At 29.2% G+C, this 18,867-nt stretch overlaps 1 protein-coding gene and 1 long non-coding RNA gene across 3 annotated transcripts; one reads left to right on the forward strand and one right to left on the reverse strand.

The window, feature by feature from the left end:
- Positions 1–14,352: 14,352 nt before the first annotated feature.
- On the forward strand, positions 14,353–16,907 carry CCS52B (cell cycle switch 52B). Of its 2 annotated transcripts, XM_019214134.3 has the most exons (10): positions 14,367–14,886; positions 14,992–15,062; positions 15,142–15,264; positions 15,381–15,665; positions 15,741–15,803; positions 15,891–16,085; positions 16,154–16,255; positions 16,330–16,392; positions 16,481–16,549; positions 16,640–16,879. In XM_019214134.3, exons 1-10 carry the CDS (start codon positions 14,517–14,519, stop codon positions 16,691–16,693), a joined length of 1,395 nt encoding a protein of 464 aa, XP_019069679.1. In that variant the 5' UTR covers positions 14,367–14,516; the 3' UTR covers positions 16,694–16,879. The 2 variants fall into 2 exon arrangements, with proteins under 2 accessions (NP_001307322.1, XP_019069679.1); NM_001320393.1 differs by having other exon boundaries at positions 14,353–15,062; positions 16,640–16,907.
- On the reverse strand, positions 16,749–18,693 carry LOC112941678 (uncharacterized). The gene is made up of 2 exons (XR_003247172.2): positions 17,892–18,693; positions 16,749–17,006 (listed from the first exon to the last, which is right to left on the reverse strand). It is a non-coding gene; the product is annotated as an uncharacterized lncRNA (long non-coding RNA).
- Between the last annotated feature and the right edge of the window lie 174 nt (positions 18,694–18,867).

Raw genomic sequence — 18,867 nt, forward strand, 5'->3', positions numbered from 1 at the left:
AGGAGGAGATAACCATTTGATAACAAAGCACAATTTACAACAAGAAATACAACACCAACAAATAAACATCAAGTCTCCAAATCATTCTCAACATCACACAAGGAAATACACGAATTTCGTACGCTTAACAAGAGTTTAGAAATCCATTTGCCTCAAATAGTTGAACAATCACTATGAGACTTGAGCCTTTCCTTTTCGTTTTGCTTCCAACTCAAAGCAATCTATTCACATTAATAATCACAATAAAATTTCGGAAATAACGAAACTCATGTTACTATAGGTCTAACCTAAACCCAAAAACTCACTCAAATCTATAATTGAATTCCTAATATTGATGTCAACTAGCTAGATGTCAACTTTCATATTTATTCAAGTTTCAAGCTTCGGTAAGTCTTCATTCATTAACCTAATATTAATAATATTCATAAAATACAATACACATAATATTCAACTACTCATTTCAATAAAACAGAACTTGAATTATAATGTTATAATATTTATGACAATTGTTTTGTCTTTTCCTTCTTTTGTTTTTCTTTGTTTAGCAATACATACTAATTGTCTATTATAAAACCAATCAACTAATCACAATTAAATCACTAGATAACAACTAACAAATTGATTTCAATATTATCACAATTTCCAACAATTCACGTGATTTACCTATTCTGCATTTTTTTTTCATATGCTCATCATTAAATAAATTATGCACACATATATATACTTTATTATATAATATTGTTATATGCACACATCTATGTGCAGAATCAAGAAGATTAAAGGAGAAAACTTACCTAGCAGTTCGTAAGCCGCACAAAAACCCTTCGCCCTTTTTCTTTTTTTTTTTCTTTTCCTTATTTATTTTTTTTGAATTATTTAAGTACTAAAAGTGTTAGGTTTTACCCACATATTTAATTAAATAAAGGCTAAATAGTATAGGGTCTTAAATAAATTATCACTTTAGCCCATAAACTATCGATTAATTAACTTAAGTTAAATAAATATTCAAAATCCTAAAGATGAGCTTTTGGGTCATTACAGAGTGTCACGTTCCGACACATAGTAGTAGAGGAGTGGAGTGTCACGTACCGACACAAGAATAAAGGTGATGAATCATGAAAGATGTTAATATACTCAATCTAATGAACCTAATTCCCAAATAAGTATGATATAGAGGCTTGAGTCCTCATGAATGTACTTGATGTTATTTATCAAAGATTCTTGTACATGTTGTTGCTACAGATTGAGTATTGTAGTTGATTTATGATATGAACTGATATATATTGTTTTCTATTTTGAGTTGGCTGATGATATCTACTCAGTACCCGTGTTTTGTACTGACCCCTACTTGTATGTTTCTTTTTGTTAAATTGTCGAGTGCAGCAAACGTGCCGTCGTCTTCAACTCAACCGCAACTCTAGCTAGTCTTCATTACACCGGACTTCAGGGTGAGCTAATGCTTCTAGCTTGGACTGGATCTTCTTCTTCATGTCTCGATGCCTTGAAGTTCCGGCATGGACTAGCTTTTTATTTATTCTAGCACTTCTAGATATTCTTAGCTTTAGTAATTTGAGGATAGATGTTCTTGTGATGATGACTTCCAGGTTTTGGGGATAATAAGTGTTCGAGTTTTTAGAAGTTATTTAATTGATTTTCATTAATGAGTTTAAGTCTTCCGCATTATATTGTGTTATTATATTCGAAATGTTGGGTTTTGTATTGATTGGTTCGCTTACATAGGAGGGTAAGTGTGGGTGCCAGTCGCGGCTCGATTTGGGTCGTGACAAAAAATGAGGTAATACTAATAATAATACCTAAAGATGTTTCTAGAACTATTGAATTTTCTTGTTATCATTCTTCTTAGATTTTTGCTTGCATGAGTTACATTTTTATCTTTGATCATCGTTCACTTCATATGTAGAAAGATGTTTCTAAAATTATTTATTCTTGATAGATTTTTATTAGAATGAAATTATATTTTTATTTTTGGTCATCTTTAATACAAATATATCATCTTATTTTTTTTATTTGTAAAGTTACTTTTCACATCTTTTTCTTTAATTTCAATCTAATATATATTATTAATTTTATCACACTAATTTATTTTCAAGTATATTAATTAGAGCCAAAATAAAAATTAGTATAATTAATTCGTGATATTTTTGTATAATAGTAGGTTTTTTAATAAGCATAATGAACAGAAAAATATTAAGAATTAAATTAAAATAAAAATAAAGTAGAGTAATAATAAAATAACAATTATTTAAGATGTTTCTAGAACTATTTTTTTTGTTATCATTCTTAATAGATATTTGTTAGCGTAAAATAATATTTTTATCCTTGATCATTATTCATTTCATATATAGAAAGATAATTCTAGAATTATTTATTATCTTTCTTCATAGATTTTTGTTAGTGTGAAATTAAATTTTTGCCTTGGTCGTCCTCCACTCCACTCTTCTATATAATAGAAAAAAGAAACATATCACTTAAAACATGTATCATGCAAATGTCCAACACTTAGGTGCTTTCTAAGATCATCCTATATGAAAGATGTATCACCAATTACAATTTCAAAGAAATTCCCTTTCTAATTCGAGTGGATCAACTTCCTTTTTTATTATGTTTTCATCGTAATTGTATATCAATAATTTTTACATTTGATGTGCTCACTTATCAATTCAAATTAAAATTGTATCCTACTGACCAAAATTGTATTACATGATTGCTAAATATATTTTTCTTTTATTTGTACTACAAAAATATTACTAATTGTATCTCAATATAATCTTATAATTACATATGAATATGAATATGTTTTTCATTTTAAGTTTTTCATTATTCTTTATTTCTCTCTCTTGCTTTTTGACTTATTTTATTTTTTTATTACTTTAAAAAAAATTCATCTTAAATTTCGCTTTACCTTTCACCATCACCCACGCACTCCCGCTTCAAGCTAAGCCCAATCGCCACAACAACTAAATTCATGTTGAGTTTAATCCAAAGAGTACATAAGACTTTGAATACTAGAGATATCTCTGTTCATATTGACAAAGTTGATCCAACAATCTTGATCAAGTTAGTATTTGAAGAATTTGTTTATAATGATTCCCAAATTTCAAATCAAGAAATTTCTCTATACGCTTTATTTTTTAATTCAAAAATATTTTTAGATGGGGCGTTGCATCAAAGGTGTTTAGAAGAGAAAATAAGATTAGCATGAGTGAACAAAAATTTGATATATGAGTTTATCAAATTATTCGAAATGTAATAAATAATTTAGATAAAGTTTTAAAATTGAATAGAGTAAAGTAATAGTAGTAAAAGAAGGAGGATAAAGCTACGATAAATTGTAACATTGAAAGTGAGGAGTTTTAATCAAGATGGCAAGGAATTTTTGAAGAAGAAAGAAGAGAAAATAACAAAGAAAAATAAATAAAATAACAAGAAATTATACTTTATTACAAATACTTGTAAAAATAAAATTATATTCTTTATTTTAAGTTGTTTGTATATACTCTCTATGACAAGTAGACAAAAAGGGATAAGGCACAAGTAGCTCCTACACTATGAACGAAATCCTAGAGACACACTTAATTAAACTAAGGTCCTATTACCCTCCCTCTCCCTCCTCCCCTCCCCTCCCCCCTAAAACTCTTTTTTTGTGCAGTTTTATACATCTTTTAACTTACGTAGCACACTCCGTGACCCTACGCATATGCCAAGTCAAAAAGATGTATAAAATTATTTTTAAAAAAATGAGTTGGGGGAGGAGGGGGAGGGGGGGATGGGACATTAGTTTAGTTAATGTGTTTTTGAGATTTGTTAATAGTCTAGGGAGGTACTTTTACGTTTTTCTGGACAAAAAATGATGTGATAATATCAGTTGAAGATTTTTTAGTGGGGTAATAGGACGCTCACGTAGTTAAGATGTCTTTTAAAAAATTTGATACAACTTCAGGTGTCACTTTATGTCTTTTCTCTATTCGAATAAAAAAAACCAGATTGATTGTGAAGTAAATATTATACATATATATTTAAAGAATACAATTCATTTGACATACCTATTTGAATGACTGCAAACTAAAAAAGAAATACAATATTCTTAATAAAAATATAATTATTTAGTAAATAAAAAACAATTGACAAACAAAATATATATATATATATATATATATATATATATATATATATATATATATATATATATATATATATATATATATATATATATATATATATATATAATTCTGGTATGAATATATTGAGTAAAAGAAAAACAATTGACAAATAAAAATTAATATGAACATAATTCTGGTATGGATAATATTGAGTAAAAGAAAAAATAATTGACAAACAAAAATTAATATAAATATAATTTTGGTATGAATAATATTGAGTAAAATAAAAACAATTGACAAACAAAACTTAATATCAATACAATTTTGAAACCTCTCCTTCTTCGTCTGCTATATTTCTTTTTCCATTTTTTTCACCAAATCCAAATTTGAATCCATATTCACTTGTGCATTAGCAACCTATAAGAAAAATTCATGATTATTAAATATGAATGTATAAAACTCAAACGATATATGGTGTTTAATCTAGATTACTACAATCTACTAAATATCAAATATGAAAACAGAATCACAAAAAAATTGAATACTAGTGTTTAAAAGACGAAAATTATGAAATATATAAAATAGGGAAATCTCACAAAATACGTGGTGAATATGAAACAAACTCACAAAAGAATCAAACAATACTGTTTAAAGAAGAAAATTTTGAAATATAAATATGAAAATAAAATCACAAAAAATCTCGCAAAATACTTGTTGACTTCGAATTTATCTTTATTAATGGGTGAAAAATCTTTTGAATTAATTGTGAAGTTTCTTGAACAATGATAGAAATTTTAAAAGAGTTGATTTTCTTAAACAAGGAAAGGAGAAAACAATGTTGGAAAAAGAAAGAGAGACAAATGAGTGATTGGGGGCAAAACCTAGAAAGAAGAGTAAGTGAGTAATGAGGTATTTTCTTTTTTATTTTTTTACCGAACATGAAGTAAAAAAATGGTCCAATGTAGGCCCGTTTTGAGAATAATGATGTATTTGCTCTAGTTCTTAGATGGCAGGAGTATCAATATATCATCTACTGTGGAATGTCATTCCATTGTACTAACCTCTATTCATATCGCAAATAACTGATAAGGTGCATCTGATCTTTCTTCTTCAGTGTCAGGCATAAATGGAGAAAAGCTAGCAATAAGAGCAAAATCTTGAAGCTGGAGCAAACTTTGAACCAACTTTGTCAGATGAGACCGCGTTTGTTTTAAAGTACCAATCAAACTCATCACTAGGTAATAAACGAGTCGAAACAGATGGTGATCAGATATGGATATCTAGTGAAGCTCTAGTTGATGGAGCAAAGACTGTTTTTTCAAGTCCAACAAAGTCTTAGGAATAATATAGGGCTACATTTCAAATATAACTAACAATTGTCGAAAATAAATTCATTCTTATTCTTCTCTCTTGTTCCTTCAATTTTATCCATGGCTCCTCTTATTATTCCTACTGTTGAGTTGCCTTCACTTTCGTTATCTCGATGTTTAAGGTCATTTCTCTCGCAAGAGAGTTCTGCTCTCCTCGTAGGGCTTTGAGTCTGAGTTCTACTTTCCTGAATGGAGTGTCTATTGAAATTTTTTTCGAAATAAGGGTTAACATGGATAAGTAAACGAAGTATACACATTATGTCTATATTATTTTCGAATTAATTATTTATCCAAATGAAAGGAAATAATATAATGCATAAAAATTGATACTAACATGCAAAGGGTTATTTGATATTATATTATATTGGAAAATCAGCAAACTAGTCATAATTTTTAACACTAAAATGAAGCACATTATTGTGGATTTTCATTATCTCTGCAATAACGAGAATTCAAATAGAGTGCTTTCCAAAACTTTCTTCAATGTTTATTCAAGTTACTTGTTATTGTTGTTTTTTAATAAAGAAATTAAGAAAATAATATAGAACGATTTTAAGGAAAAAATTACTGCAAAATTATCAAAGGAATTATTTTATTAATTATTCAGAGAAATACATTTGTAGATATAATTCCTAATTAAAAATAGAAAAATATGCTACAATTTATCAGTAAAATTTGAATAACAAATAAAATACTTAACTTCTAAATTCAAGTCACATAGGACTCTAACAAAATAATTTTAAAAACCTAAAAGTAGCTTATTAATATATCGAGTCATTTTCCTAAATGGTTACTCAACTTTAAGGAATTACCTTGAAATATCATTTAAGTTTCATTTAGGATCAAAATATCACTCAACTATCACTATTTTCCTTCAAATATACTTGACACTCCAAAAGTCTCACTCTCTCCTAGTTGACACGACACATCATTAAAGTCTTTTTAAATAATAGACTAACTTAATTCATTAAACCCATTTAACTGAGATAATGATCATATTATATTATATTATATATATATATATATATATATATATATATATATATATATATATATATATATATATAAATTAGTTTTTATCATAATTAGTTTTTTTTTTTATGCGATGAATAATAGTTTTTTAGAAGTTACACAATTTTATCAATTTTGAATAATCATGAACACATATATTCATAAACGAATTGATATATAAATCACTTATGAATGTCAACTTATATCAATCAATCATATATTATATGATGGATCAATAATATTTAAGGTTAATTAATTGGGCGTTTTGAAATTCATATATACTTTCAATATATTCTTTTAATAATAAAATAGAAAGTCAATTATATTTATAATAGAAAAAATAAAATTATGATCTTTATTTATCAGTATATTAATAACATATAATATGTATATTATTGATTGAAATAGGTAATTCAATTAATTATTACTTGTATTTCATAAATTTGGGATGAGATAAGAATATATATTGGTGCTTAATTGTATGAGAAGTTAAAATATAATATAATATAAATTAAAAGAATAAAATAAAAATTAAATTTAAAAAGTTAAATAATAATTTTTTTTTCATATCAATCTTACACATTTATTTGAATACTTTTATGAAAAATTTTGCTTAAAATTTTCAAATAATTTATTTAGGAATTTTAAAATTTGCCAGGTAATAATTGCATATAGAGATTTTTTTTATTAAACTTTATTTGGTAAAAATATATAAAGGAATTAGATTTTTAGTTTTTTTATAATCTTCATAAATTCTCATGTAATTTGTATGTATATTTTGTAGAGATAAAATTTTGATGAATTAAATAGGTCTATTATTTTTTAAAATGATGATTTATTGACATGACGTGTCAACTAGAACAGAAGGAGACTTTTGATGTATTTAATATTATCTTTTGGATAAAAAAATATAATATAATTCACTTTCTATTTTTTCAGGAAAAAAATGTTGTAAGTTTTAATTTCAAAATACACAGTTAATATTATTGTAATAGTTAATTTACCTTTAATTTTATTGATCCATTATACAATTTATGATTAATTGGTGTAAGTTAGCATTCATGAATGCATCTGTTTATAAGTATTCAAAATTGATGATACTTTAGTACTTTTTAAAAACCTATTCTTCGTAAGGTAAAAAAATAAAAAATTTAATTATGATAAAAGATTCCCAAGTATGAATATTTATTCTTAATAAACTAATGTATTTTTTAAAAAAATATTATTATTATTTTAGTTAAATGAATTAAATTAGTGTATTATTAAAAAAAAACTTTAATAACATGTCATGCTAACTAGAAGAGAGAGTGGGACTTTTGGAGTTTGAGTATATTTGGAGAAAAATAGTGATAGTTGAATGATATATTTGTCCTTAATGAAAGATAAATGATATTTCAAGGCAATTTTCCTAAACTTGGGTAACCATTTAAAGATTTGACATTTGATTTATTACTGCAATATCCCGAGACATATTCTCAACACTCCTTCTTGAATCAGGAAATGTAAATTGTAGTCTCTTCTGAAATTGACCTTCTACACAAATATGTTATCATTTGTCTTGCAAGGCTTGTGTGCATCTTCTGTGGACTAAATGAGAAACTCTTATCTCTTATTTCAACTTGTAAAATCTCTTAGTAGTAGAATCATAGATTCGATAATATTTGTCTCCAAATAAGAATTTATATTATTTTTCATATTGACTGACCAACACTAAACAAATTTTTATCATTATTAGGCACATAAAGAATATTTGAAATTATTTTTACCTACTGTTGTTTTAATTGAAACAGAACATTTTTCTTTTGTAAGAATACAATCACCATTTTTTATTCTGACTTTTTTTGTTTTCCATTGGAATGAACTCTTTAAAAAGATTTCTTATACCATATGTCATGTGGTTTGTACAACCACTATCAATCATCCAAAAATCAAATGTTTTTATTAAAAGCAAGTTGCCATAAATAAGTGATCTTCTTCCTCCATAGTGACTTGGGCAACTGTTTCATCTTTTTGAAATTTGCTTTTGTAAATCAAAACATCATGACCAAGTTGTTTACAGTTCTTGCATTGTGCATCCACTTTCTTCTAACATTTATATGGAGGATGTCCATTTTTGCCACAATGCTGACAAGATGGGTAATTCTTCAAGAATTTACCCTAACTTTGAGTTTCGTGGCTGACTATTAATGCTCCTTTAGTTATGTCATCTTGCTTCATAAGTCTCCTTTATTCCTGTGCCTGCAAAGAATTCAACAATTATGTCAAGGTAATTTCGGGCAGATTTTGTGTGTTTTCCAAGGTTGTAATACATGTTTCATATCTTTCGAGTACTGTAGCAAGAACCTTTTCAACAATTTTTGTATCTTTAAATTATGTGCCTAGTAATCATACCTTGTTGATAATATCAAGCAATTTGTCAGAGTATTCGTTGACAGTTTCTGATTCTTTCATTATCTGCAATTCGAATTTTCTCATTAAATTTAATACCTTAATCACTTATATTTTTCATCTCCTAAATATCTTTCTTACGAAAATTTGAAATTTCTTTCGGCGATATGTGAGTCATGATTTTTGTGAAATCAATTATCGAAACAACAACAAAGAAAGTTGTGTTTGTCTTCGACTTAATGATTTTCTTTTCCTTGTGACTCTTGTTATGGGTCATAGTGAAATTATTTGACAGTGGATTAATTTCATAATCCTCTTCCACGGCTCCCAAAGATCAATAGTCTCCAAGTAAGTTTCCATTCTCACATCTCATAGTTGATAACTCTCACTATAAAAAAAATAGGAGGGGTCATTCGTGAATAACTACTTTCGAAATTCATTTTTTACTCACAAGTCTCTCAAGAAGAAGACTCTAGATATCAATTGTTGATTTTCGATAAAGAAATAGAAAATAATGGAGAAAGACTTTGAGACAAAAAAAATTTATTGCAGAATTGTCAAAGAAAATTATTTATAATTCAGAAACATACATTTATAGATATAATTCCTAACTAAAAATAAAAAATATGCTTTTTATCAATAAAATTTAAATAATAAATAAAAAAATTAACTTTAAATTCAAGTCACATAGGACTCTAATAAAATAATTTTAAAATTCTAAAAGTAGCTAAGTGATTTATTACTACAACATTCTGAGACATATTCTCAACAGTTATTACACAACACAAAACTTGAGGATGTATATTGAAATAAACTTATGGCTATTAATTTGTTAGGAATATATTTAGTTTTATTAAAAAATTAGTTTGAATAAGATATATAATCTTATCTTCAAGATTAGAATAAGTTGTTAGATTACTTCCTTAAAATTAGTCACTTGTATTTGACGACGATTGAACAAAACTCATTTAACTCTTTATTTACAATCGAATCAACAAATGTATTTCATATTTGATTGATTTGATTTGACCAATAACTGACCCAAATCTACCCGAACACCTAGTAGCACTAATTCTAATGGTGACTCACAAAGTAATAAGAAACTTCTTTAAATTCTAGATGATGAACTAATTATTATAAGAAAGACGGAAACAGTTCAAAAATGCTTTAACATACTATAAATAGTTCAAAATATCCTCCTTTCACCTATTGGTTCAAATTTACCCCGGATTCTACATATTGAATAAAAAGTGTCCTTCACCTATTGAAAATGGTTCAACTTTGTTCTTCCTTCTATCTATTAGATAAAAAATGCCCTTAACATATTAGATCAAATTTAACCCTTTTTTTTTTATATATATTTTTACAATTATAAGAAAAAATATATTTTATAACTGCAAAGTTTGGACCTCTTGGGCTTTGGCTAGTAATTTATAGAACCGATTTGGACATAAATTCTTAAAATATTTTTGAAATATTTTTTTTTGGAAAAAGGCCTAAAATACGCTCGAAGTATTGGAAATGATATACAATTACCCTCCATCCACCTATTGTCCTTCAAATACCCTTATCATCCATCTTTGGGTCCAAATTTACCCCTTCATTAGCACAGGACAAATTAAAATAATTAAATAATATTATTAATTACATGGCACCCAACCATTCGTTGTATTTTAATTATTTAATATAATTTTAAACCAATTCATTACCCACCCATTTTTAACTAAACCCATCCAAAATGTTATTAAACTCGCCCGACACATGTCATAAATCTGAATCTAAATTGATTGATTTTGTGCAGGTACCTGATAATTGACCTTGGAATTACAACTTCATGGGAGTAAAACACACTGCTAGAATGAAATATGAAGTGAAGTTAGGTACACCTCGTGAGTACTACAATGAGGATCACAGACCAAAGCATTTCTTGGAATTCAGTAATATGGAGGAAGGTGATACTGCTGAGGCAGATCGAGAGGATACATTTACATAATATGCTGCTATATAAGTATTTCCCTCGAGTCCTTTTCGATCAGAATGGTTACTTTTGAGTTCTTGTATGTTTCAATTGTTATACAAAGTGAGTGTAGTGGCAGATGTTACTCTATTAAGATGGATAAGTTGTAAATATATAAAAATGATTTTGTAGCTTGATGCAACTGTATACTTTTTATCGGAGGATGAGCCTCTGCTAGCTTTAGCTGGTATAGAATTTTACCATTTAGCTGGCACTGCTTGTTTGCTGTTGAAAAAAACAGATGCTTGTACATTAGAGGAACTAAAATTGTGTTTTGGGTATTTTGAATTTCCGTTAATCCTTCGACTGTATCTTTTTCTTCAAATTTTATTAACTATCGTTTCTCGTAGACACATATACCAATTAACTTTGCCCTGTATTACTACTCTCATATATATTGAAATTTGAATCGGATAAAACCTGCGTGGATGTTTGTTCTCCAGTGCAGATTGATTACCATATTAGGAATAATGGGAAACACCATTGAGTCTATAACTTTTAATAAATTTGAGATAAAGAATGTATAGTAAGATAACTAGTGTTGCTGAGAAACAATAAAATTTTCTTGTTTCACATCTATGCAAAACATGAAAGAAGAGTAAAATCAACAAGGGATCCGTCTTGCTGATATCAGCCTTGGAAACGTATTGTTTCATTGTCCATCAACGCAGACTGGTATTTAAAGCTATATGTGTACCCAAGTCTTGTGGTGCACCAGAGTTTGTAGCAGAAGCAAGAATTTGATCAAAGAATAGAGAAGAACAGAATCAGAAAAGTATTCTGCAATAATTTAATGGAGATTTTTCACAAGAAATTCAGATTTTGATACCATGAGGCAGATCGTGATTTTTTTGTGTGGAAGAACTGAAGTGTTTATTTGGATTTTAGGGTTCTTTTAATTAAATAAGTTTTTGTATTGGGTGGGTCGGGCGGGTTAATAACATTTGGGCGGGTTTGGTTAAAAATGGATGGATAATGAATTGGTTAAAATTATATTAAAAAATTAAAATACAACCAATGGTTAGCTGTCACGTAATTAAAAATATTATTTAATTATTTTAAATTGTGCTCTGTCAATAAATGGGGTAAATTTGGACCCAAAGGTGTATGGGAAGGTATTTGAGTGCCAATAGGTGGATGGAGGGTAATTGTGTACCATTTTCAATACTTTGAGGGTATTTTAGGTCCTTTTCCATTTTTTTAAAAACATTCATCGGAAAAAGACTTAAAATACCCTCAAATTATTGGAGATGATACAAAATTACCCTCCATACCTATTGGCTCCAAAATACCCTTTCCACCCACCTATTGGATCCAAAATACCCTTGTCATCCACCTTTTGATTCAAAATTGACCACTTATTTAACGGTTTTATATTTGAACATGTTAAATATTTTTTTAAATATCTGACTTTCAACTATTTGTTATAATTTAACTTATTAGTATAATTTATAAATCAATCCACTACCCACCCATTACTAATTAAACCCCTCCAAATTAATAAACTGTCTCATAGTTAATACAACAACAGAAAAACTATTGCCAATTGAGTGTTTTTAAAAATTTGAGGCGAAAATATCTATAGAAGTAAATTATAATACATTCAAGTGTCTAAATAAAAATTATCGATAAACTGAAAAGTCTGACTATGTTCATCTTAATTATTCTTATGTCTCAATTATGTGATGTTACTTCATAGGTAACTTTTTTTCAACAAATATATTAAGAGTTTTAAAACAAATCATAAATATTTACAAAATTATATTTTAAAAAAGTGCATGAATTAATTCGGGATGTATTACTTCTTTACCTTTAATCATAAATTTCTAATTCAATCTTGAAAGAGAATCTTATGAAAGTGTTCTCCTAAATAAGCGGCTCAACCTAAATTTTATTGGAGCTTCAATTCGGACTCGAATACTTTTGGATGTCATTTTCAGGAATCTATAATTTCATCGTGTTTTAGTAGTGTTTATGACAATTTTGATATTATAATTGGATTATTAATTGAGTGGGATTTAGTTAGTATTGAGTGGGTAGTTGGTTTGGTTTATAAATTATATTAATATATTAAATTATAACCAATAGTTGAACGCCAAGTATTTTTAAAAAATATTTAAATAGTTTAATTTTAAAATAATTGAAGAAGTGATCAATTTCAAAGCTAAAGGTGGATGAGAAGGGTATTTTGGAGCCAATAGGTGGATGAAAAGGATATTTTGAAGTCAATAGATAAATGAAGAGTAATTTTATACCATTTTCAATACTTTAAGAGTAATTTAGGCCCTTTTCCATTTAATCATAGATATTATCTATTTCTTGAGAGACTAGTTTTCAAATCACAAAAATCTACTTCAAATCCTTTTTTGGGCCAAGCTATATTGTTGTTGCTTTTTTAAGTTAATAAATTAAAATTTGCCTTCAAACTTTTATATTATATGCTATAGCCCATCTGTTACTTTCAAATTATTTTGCTTGATTTGTATGAAACTTCTGTTTTGCTTATTTGTATAAAAAATTTTTTATCAAAGTCATAAAACTTTTTTAATAAATGAGGTCTCTCATCATCTATCGGCAGATCATCATACACTAACTAACCAGTTCAACATAATTTAAAGGCATAATACATAAATATGTCTTTCAACTTGATTTCAAATTATATTTATGCCCTTCAACTTTGGATGTGCACAAATAGACATTTAAATATGTACAAAGTTGAACAAATAGACAGAGATGTCCTATATGTCATCCTACATGTCATTTTTTGTCCTACGTGGTATCCTACGTGTATTGTGACATGCAGGACTCATGTGTTTATTTATTTAAAAGTTGGATAGTTAAAGTGTTTGTTTATGCATTATGAAAGTTGAAGGTCAAAGTTAAAATTTGAAGTCAAGTTTAGGGTCCAATAGATGTATAATGTCTAATTCAAAGGTATAATATATAAATATATTTTTTAACTTTGCCTCATTTTATATTTATGTTATTTAACTTTGAGTGTGTACAAGTAGAAACTTAGACTTGTACAACATGTTTTATATGACATCCTACATGGTAATTCACGTCCTACGTAATATCCTATGAGTATTATGTCACATAAGACTCATGTGTCTACTTGTTGAATTTTATACAAATTTAAGTATCTATTTGTACACACTGAAATTTGATGAATATAAATATAAAATGAAATTAATTAAATTAAAGAGTATATTTTATGTATTCTGTCTAATTTAACTCTAGTAAGTATGTTTTTGTCATTTCAATTGTTTTTTTATATTCTGTCAAAAAGTATAATCAACCACATCTAATTTTATTAAAGAAATATCTAAATATTAAAGCTACTAATTAAGGTAGAAATAGTTTGAGGGGTGAGAGAAAGAGTGAAGCAACAACGGCTAGTGAGAGAAAACATAAAATAAAGGGAAGCAGAAAGTAACCGTTAGGACTTAAAAAGAGCGCCTCATAATATTTCATCAAATCCTCCTTCCTTCCTTTCTCACTAAATAAACTATCCGTTACTCTTTGCATCAAGAACATAGAGGTTTTTTTTTGTCTATACAGAATTGAGCTTCTGCCATTGATTTGAGCTCAACAAAATTAAAAAAAAACATGGAGCCGATAACTCAAAGAAGAAAGAGTGGAATTAACCTTCCATCTACAATGTCGGAAACCTCTCTTCGTCTTGATGCTTTTTCTTCTCCTCCCAGATCAAAGCGAACAACCAATTTGGCTTCATCGCCGATGTCAAACAGGTCACCTCGGACAATATCGAATCTGTCATCATCTCCGTCTTCTAAATCTGCAAGTTGCAGTGATAGATTCATTCCTTGTAGATCTTCTTCAAGGCTGCATACTTTTGGTCTGGTGGAGAAGGCGTCTCCGGTGAAAGAAGGAGGAGGAGGAAACAATGATGCATATTCCAGGTTGTTGAAATCTGAGCTTTTTGGAGCTGATTTTAGTTGTTTCTCTTCTCCTGCAGGTACTAAGGGATGTGCTAATTCACCCATGAGTCCCAGTAAGAATATGCTCAGATTTAAAACTGAAAATTCTGGCCCTAATTCCCCTTCCGTTTTGGGGCATACAGATACTTCCCTCTCAAACGAAGTTTCTACCCCTCCTAAACCCCCTAGGAAAGTGCCTAAAACACCCCACAAGGTATATACATATATCAAGTAACAATGGTTAATTATTCTTCGTTTAATTGCATAATTTATGAATTTTTTATTAATTTCAGGTTTTGGATGCACCATCACTTCAAGATGATTTCTATTTGAACCTAGTTGATTGGTCCTCGCAGAATATACTTGCTGTTGGGCTTGGAACTTGTGTTTATTTATGGACAGCTTCAAATAGTAGAGTGAGTAAAAAATGCTTCTTTTTACTTGACTCGCTTCAAATAGTAGAGTGAGTAAAAAATGCTTCTTTTTACTTGACTCTATCATACTCTCGACTGAATATTGCATTTCTCAATAGGTGACAAAGTTGTGCGACTTAGGACCGACTGATAGTGTCTGCTCTGTCCAATGGACTAGGGAGGGGTCTTATATATCAATCGGTACAAGTCTTGGGCAAGTTCAGGTTTGGGATGGAACTCAATGCAAGAAGGTTAGAACATTTGGTGGACATCAAACAAGAACTGGAGTCCTTGCCTGGAGTTCGCGCATCCTATCTTCTGGTAGTAGAGACAGAAACATCCTTCAGCATGACGTTCGTGTTCCAAGTGACTTTGTTAGCAAATTTATCGGTCACAAGTCCGAGGTAATTAATTTTTCTCACAACATACAACTTGAAATGAAACCAAAAGCATCTTTAAGAGATGTCTCTCTCAATCAGGTATGTGGATTGAAATGGTCTCATGATGATCGAGAACTTGCGTCAGGGGGAAATGACAATCAGGTAGTATTATACACATATAATCAACTAATTAAACAACAACAGAAGAACATTTGCTCAAGTATGTTGGTTGTGAATTGTGATTTACAGCTGTTAGTGTGGAATCAGCGATCTCAGCAATCTGTTTTGAAGCTAACGGAGCATACTGCCGCTGTTAAGGCCATTACCTGGTCTCCTCATCAATGTGGCCTTCTGGCATCAGGAGGAGGAACAGCTGATCGATGTATTCGTTTTTGGAACACAATAAATGGCAATCAGTTGAACCATATTGATACAGGAAGCCAGGTTTGTTGTATATACAATGCCAACTTATTTTAGGCCTCGTTTCTGGAAATTTGACATGATTTATGCAGGTATGCAATCTAGCGTGGAGTAAAAATGTAAATGAGATAGTTAGTACACATGGTTATTCCCAAAACCAAATCATGGTGTGGAAGTATCCATCAATGTCAAAGGTAAACTAATTAAGTTGTTACTCATTAGATTGTATGGTTTTTGGGTATTTCGATTAAATCCTAAGTTGTGACAGGTTGCTACTCTAACTGGCCATAGTCTGCGTGTCCTATATCTTGCCATGTCACCTGATGGCCAGGTATTGCATAATATGTTACATTATCATAGAAAGGAGATTAATCGATCACAGTATCTTGAGATTTTTCAATTTTAACATGGTCTCGCAGACAATAGTAACTGGAGCAGGAGATGAGACTCTCCGCTTTTGGAATGTATTTCCGTCAGTAAAAATTCCTGTAAGTCGAGATGTTGTCAAGATTTAAAAACCCTTTCGCTGTTAAGAAACATGGCATTTAGCGTCTAGTTGTTTGTTTTGTTATTTCCAGGCAGCAGTGAAGGACACAGGAGTATGGTCTTTAGGCAGGACGCACATACGTTGATGTAATAATTATTGTTGCTGTAAATGGAAATTGAAATCAAGGAAGACACAGGACATACAAATATATATATAATTCATACTATTGTTTTTGCATATATATATATATGCATGTGAAACAGAAGATTGATTGTGCTGTTTTTAAACACCTTTTTGATTCATAAATATATTTATTTATGCCTGTAAACAATCTCCCAAAATTGTGAAGCCTTTGTTTACCTTTTGGCCTGTTGCCTCTATCTAATTTGGTGCCACAATCACTCCAGCTGGCTATTGTTTACATTGTCAATCTCCATAACTTTTGCAATATTCAAATCCTGAAAATGACAAAATATATATTACTGAAAATACAGATCGTGAATTCTTTTTATGCTTGCCACCGACAATTCTTACAACTGAAACTTAATTTAAAAAAATTTGTATCGATGAACTCTTTTCCGGATGGTAGTCCTGATCTTACCCTAATAATAATACCTTTTCACAGTAAAACATTAGAAAGGTAATATATAATTTTATGTTGAGAGGGGGTTCTAAGGTAAAAGACAACTTTTGGAATTTCTGTATCTCATTTTTTTTCTGTAAATTAAGATGTTAGACATAGATATATTTAAAATGCTCTTCTGCTTCCTTTCATTTCTACATTGATTTTGCTGGAGTTGTGCATCTTTTTCATTCTATTTTGGGAGAAGTAATCCAAACCTTGGCAACCAGAATTTGTGGGTTAAGAAATCGCTGTGTATTCCAGAAGTGATGAAGCAGTAGTCACTAGTCACTAGTCAGTCATAATTCTAATCAGTCATATATGGAAACACGAGTTTAGTTTGAGCCATTAGATTAAAGAAAAAACGATTGGATTTTTGTCCAAACTGTCCATGGCCAGTTTCAAATTGCAAAGGGTTTGAAGAAAATACATGAAATAATATATAATGGTCAATGTGATGTATTGTTTTAATTTGAGATCCTAGGATTAGTTATTATTGTTTCTTTCCTCTTTTCTTCAAACTATATAAGAAGCATTTTGAATTTGAATATATATAGTTGGTTACTTGCTTGGTAAATTTGAACACTAGCATTTATTTCAATGGGTGAGGATATGACCATCAGACAACATAACAAGATACTTATGTTATGTTTCAAGAGCTTTAGTGCTTCTCTATCTTATGTTAGCCCAAGCAATGGATGAAAGAATTAAGAACACTAACCTGCCTGCAGGGATTCAAAACTTTCTTCTGCCACCCCTAACTAGCAAGTAGCTATATAGTCAGCCTTGAAAATGTATGTGTCATGTCTCTCTAGTAGGGGCTGCCTTCCTACTTTCACCCACCAAATAATATCTTCCATTGAACACCTTCACCAACCATAAGCTTTTTAACAGTTAAAAATCACAATGAATAATTGTTATTTCTTCTCTAGCATCAAAACAAGGTGTTTCATATTTACAAATATTAGGATTTCTTTTCAACATTTCATCTCTTAAGTGTGTGGCTATCTCTTCTTCATCATTGATTTACCACCCACAACATATGATCACAAATGTAAACCAACATCAACTAAAACATAATTTGAGTTGAAATTTAAAAAAAAAAAAATTCAACATTAGCATACATATAAAAAAATTTTTAACTTTATAATTAATCTCAAAAAGAAACAACAACAATTAGCCAAAGCAAAAACTCAAGATCATCAACCCATTGTTCCTTCACTTAGAGACTTTTCAGTGTATGCATGTTCTTAAGTTTGGTTTCAATATGTTGAAAAATGGAGAAATTAAATGAAAATAAAAATCTATTGGTTTTAAATAAATGCATAATTAAATTACATATAGCTCCCCTAACTAAGTATATTTTATAAACTAAAAGAAGAGAAAAAAACATAGTCTTTACAAGAAAACATTTTGAATTACTGGAATTGTGCAAATAAGATAACAAAAAGATTAAACTAACACATTTGCTTAAACTTTCGCTTAAGCTCACTCTTATGTTCACTGTTAATGATATGAAAAAAATAGTCAGGATAGGTGCTTTGATGGATACAATTGGAAGTTTTGGCTGTTCAACGGTCAACACATTAATGGGCCCATCAACCCGTTGTGCCCTACGAAGTCTTCGATAGTGACTATTTTCGTCGATGGCCGGCAAATTGGAACACAAACATTTTATCATCTTTATTCAAGATATT

This window comes from Solanum lycopersicum, chromosome 6 (genome assembly GCF_036512215.1).
Source record: "Solanum lycopersicum chromosome 6, SLM_r2.1".
NCBI lineage: Eukaryota > Viridiplantae > Streptophyta > Magnoliopsida > Solanales > Solanaceae > Solanum > Solanum lycopersicum.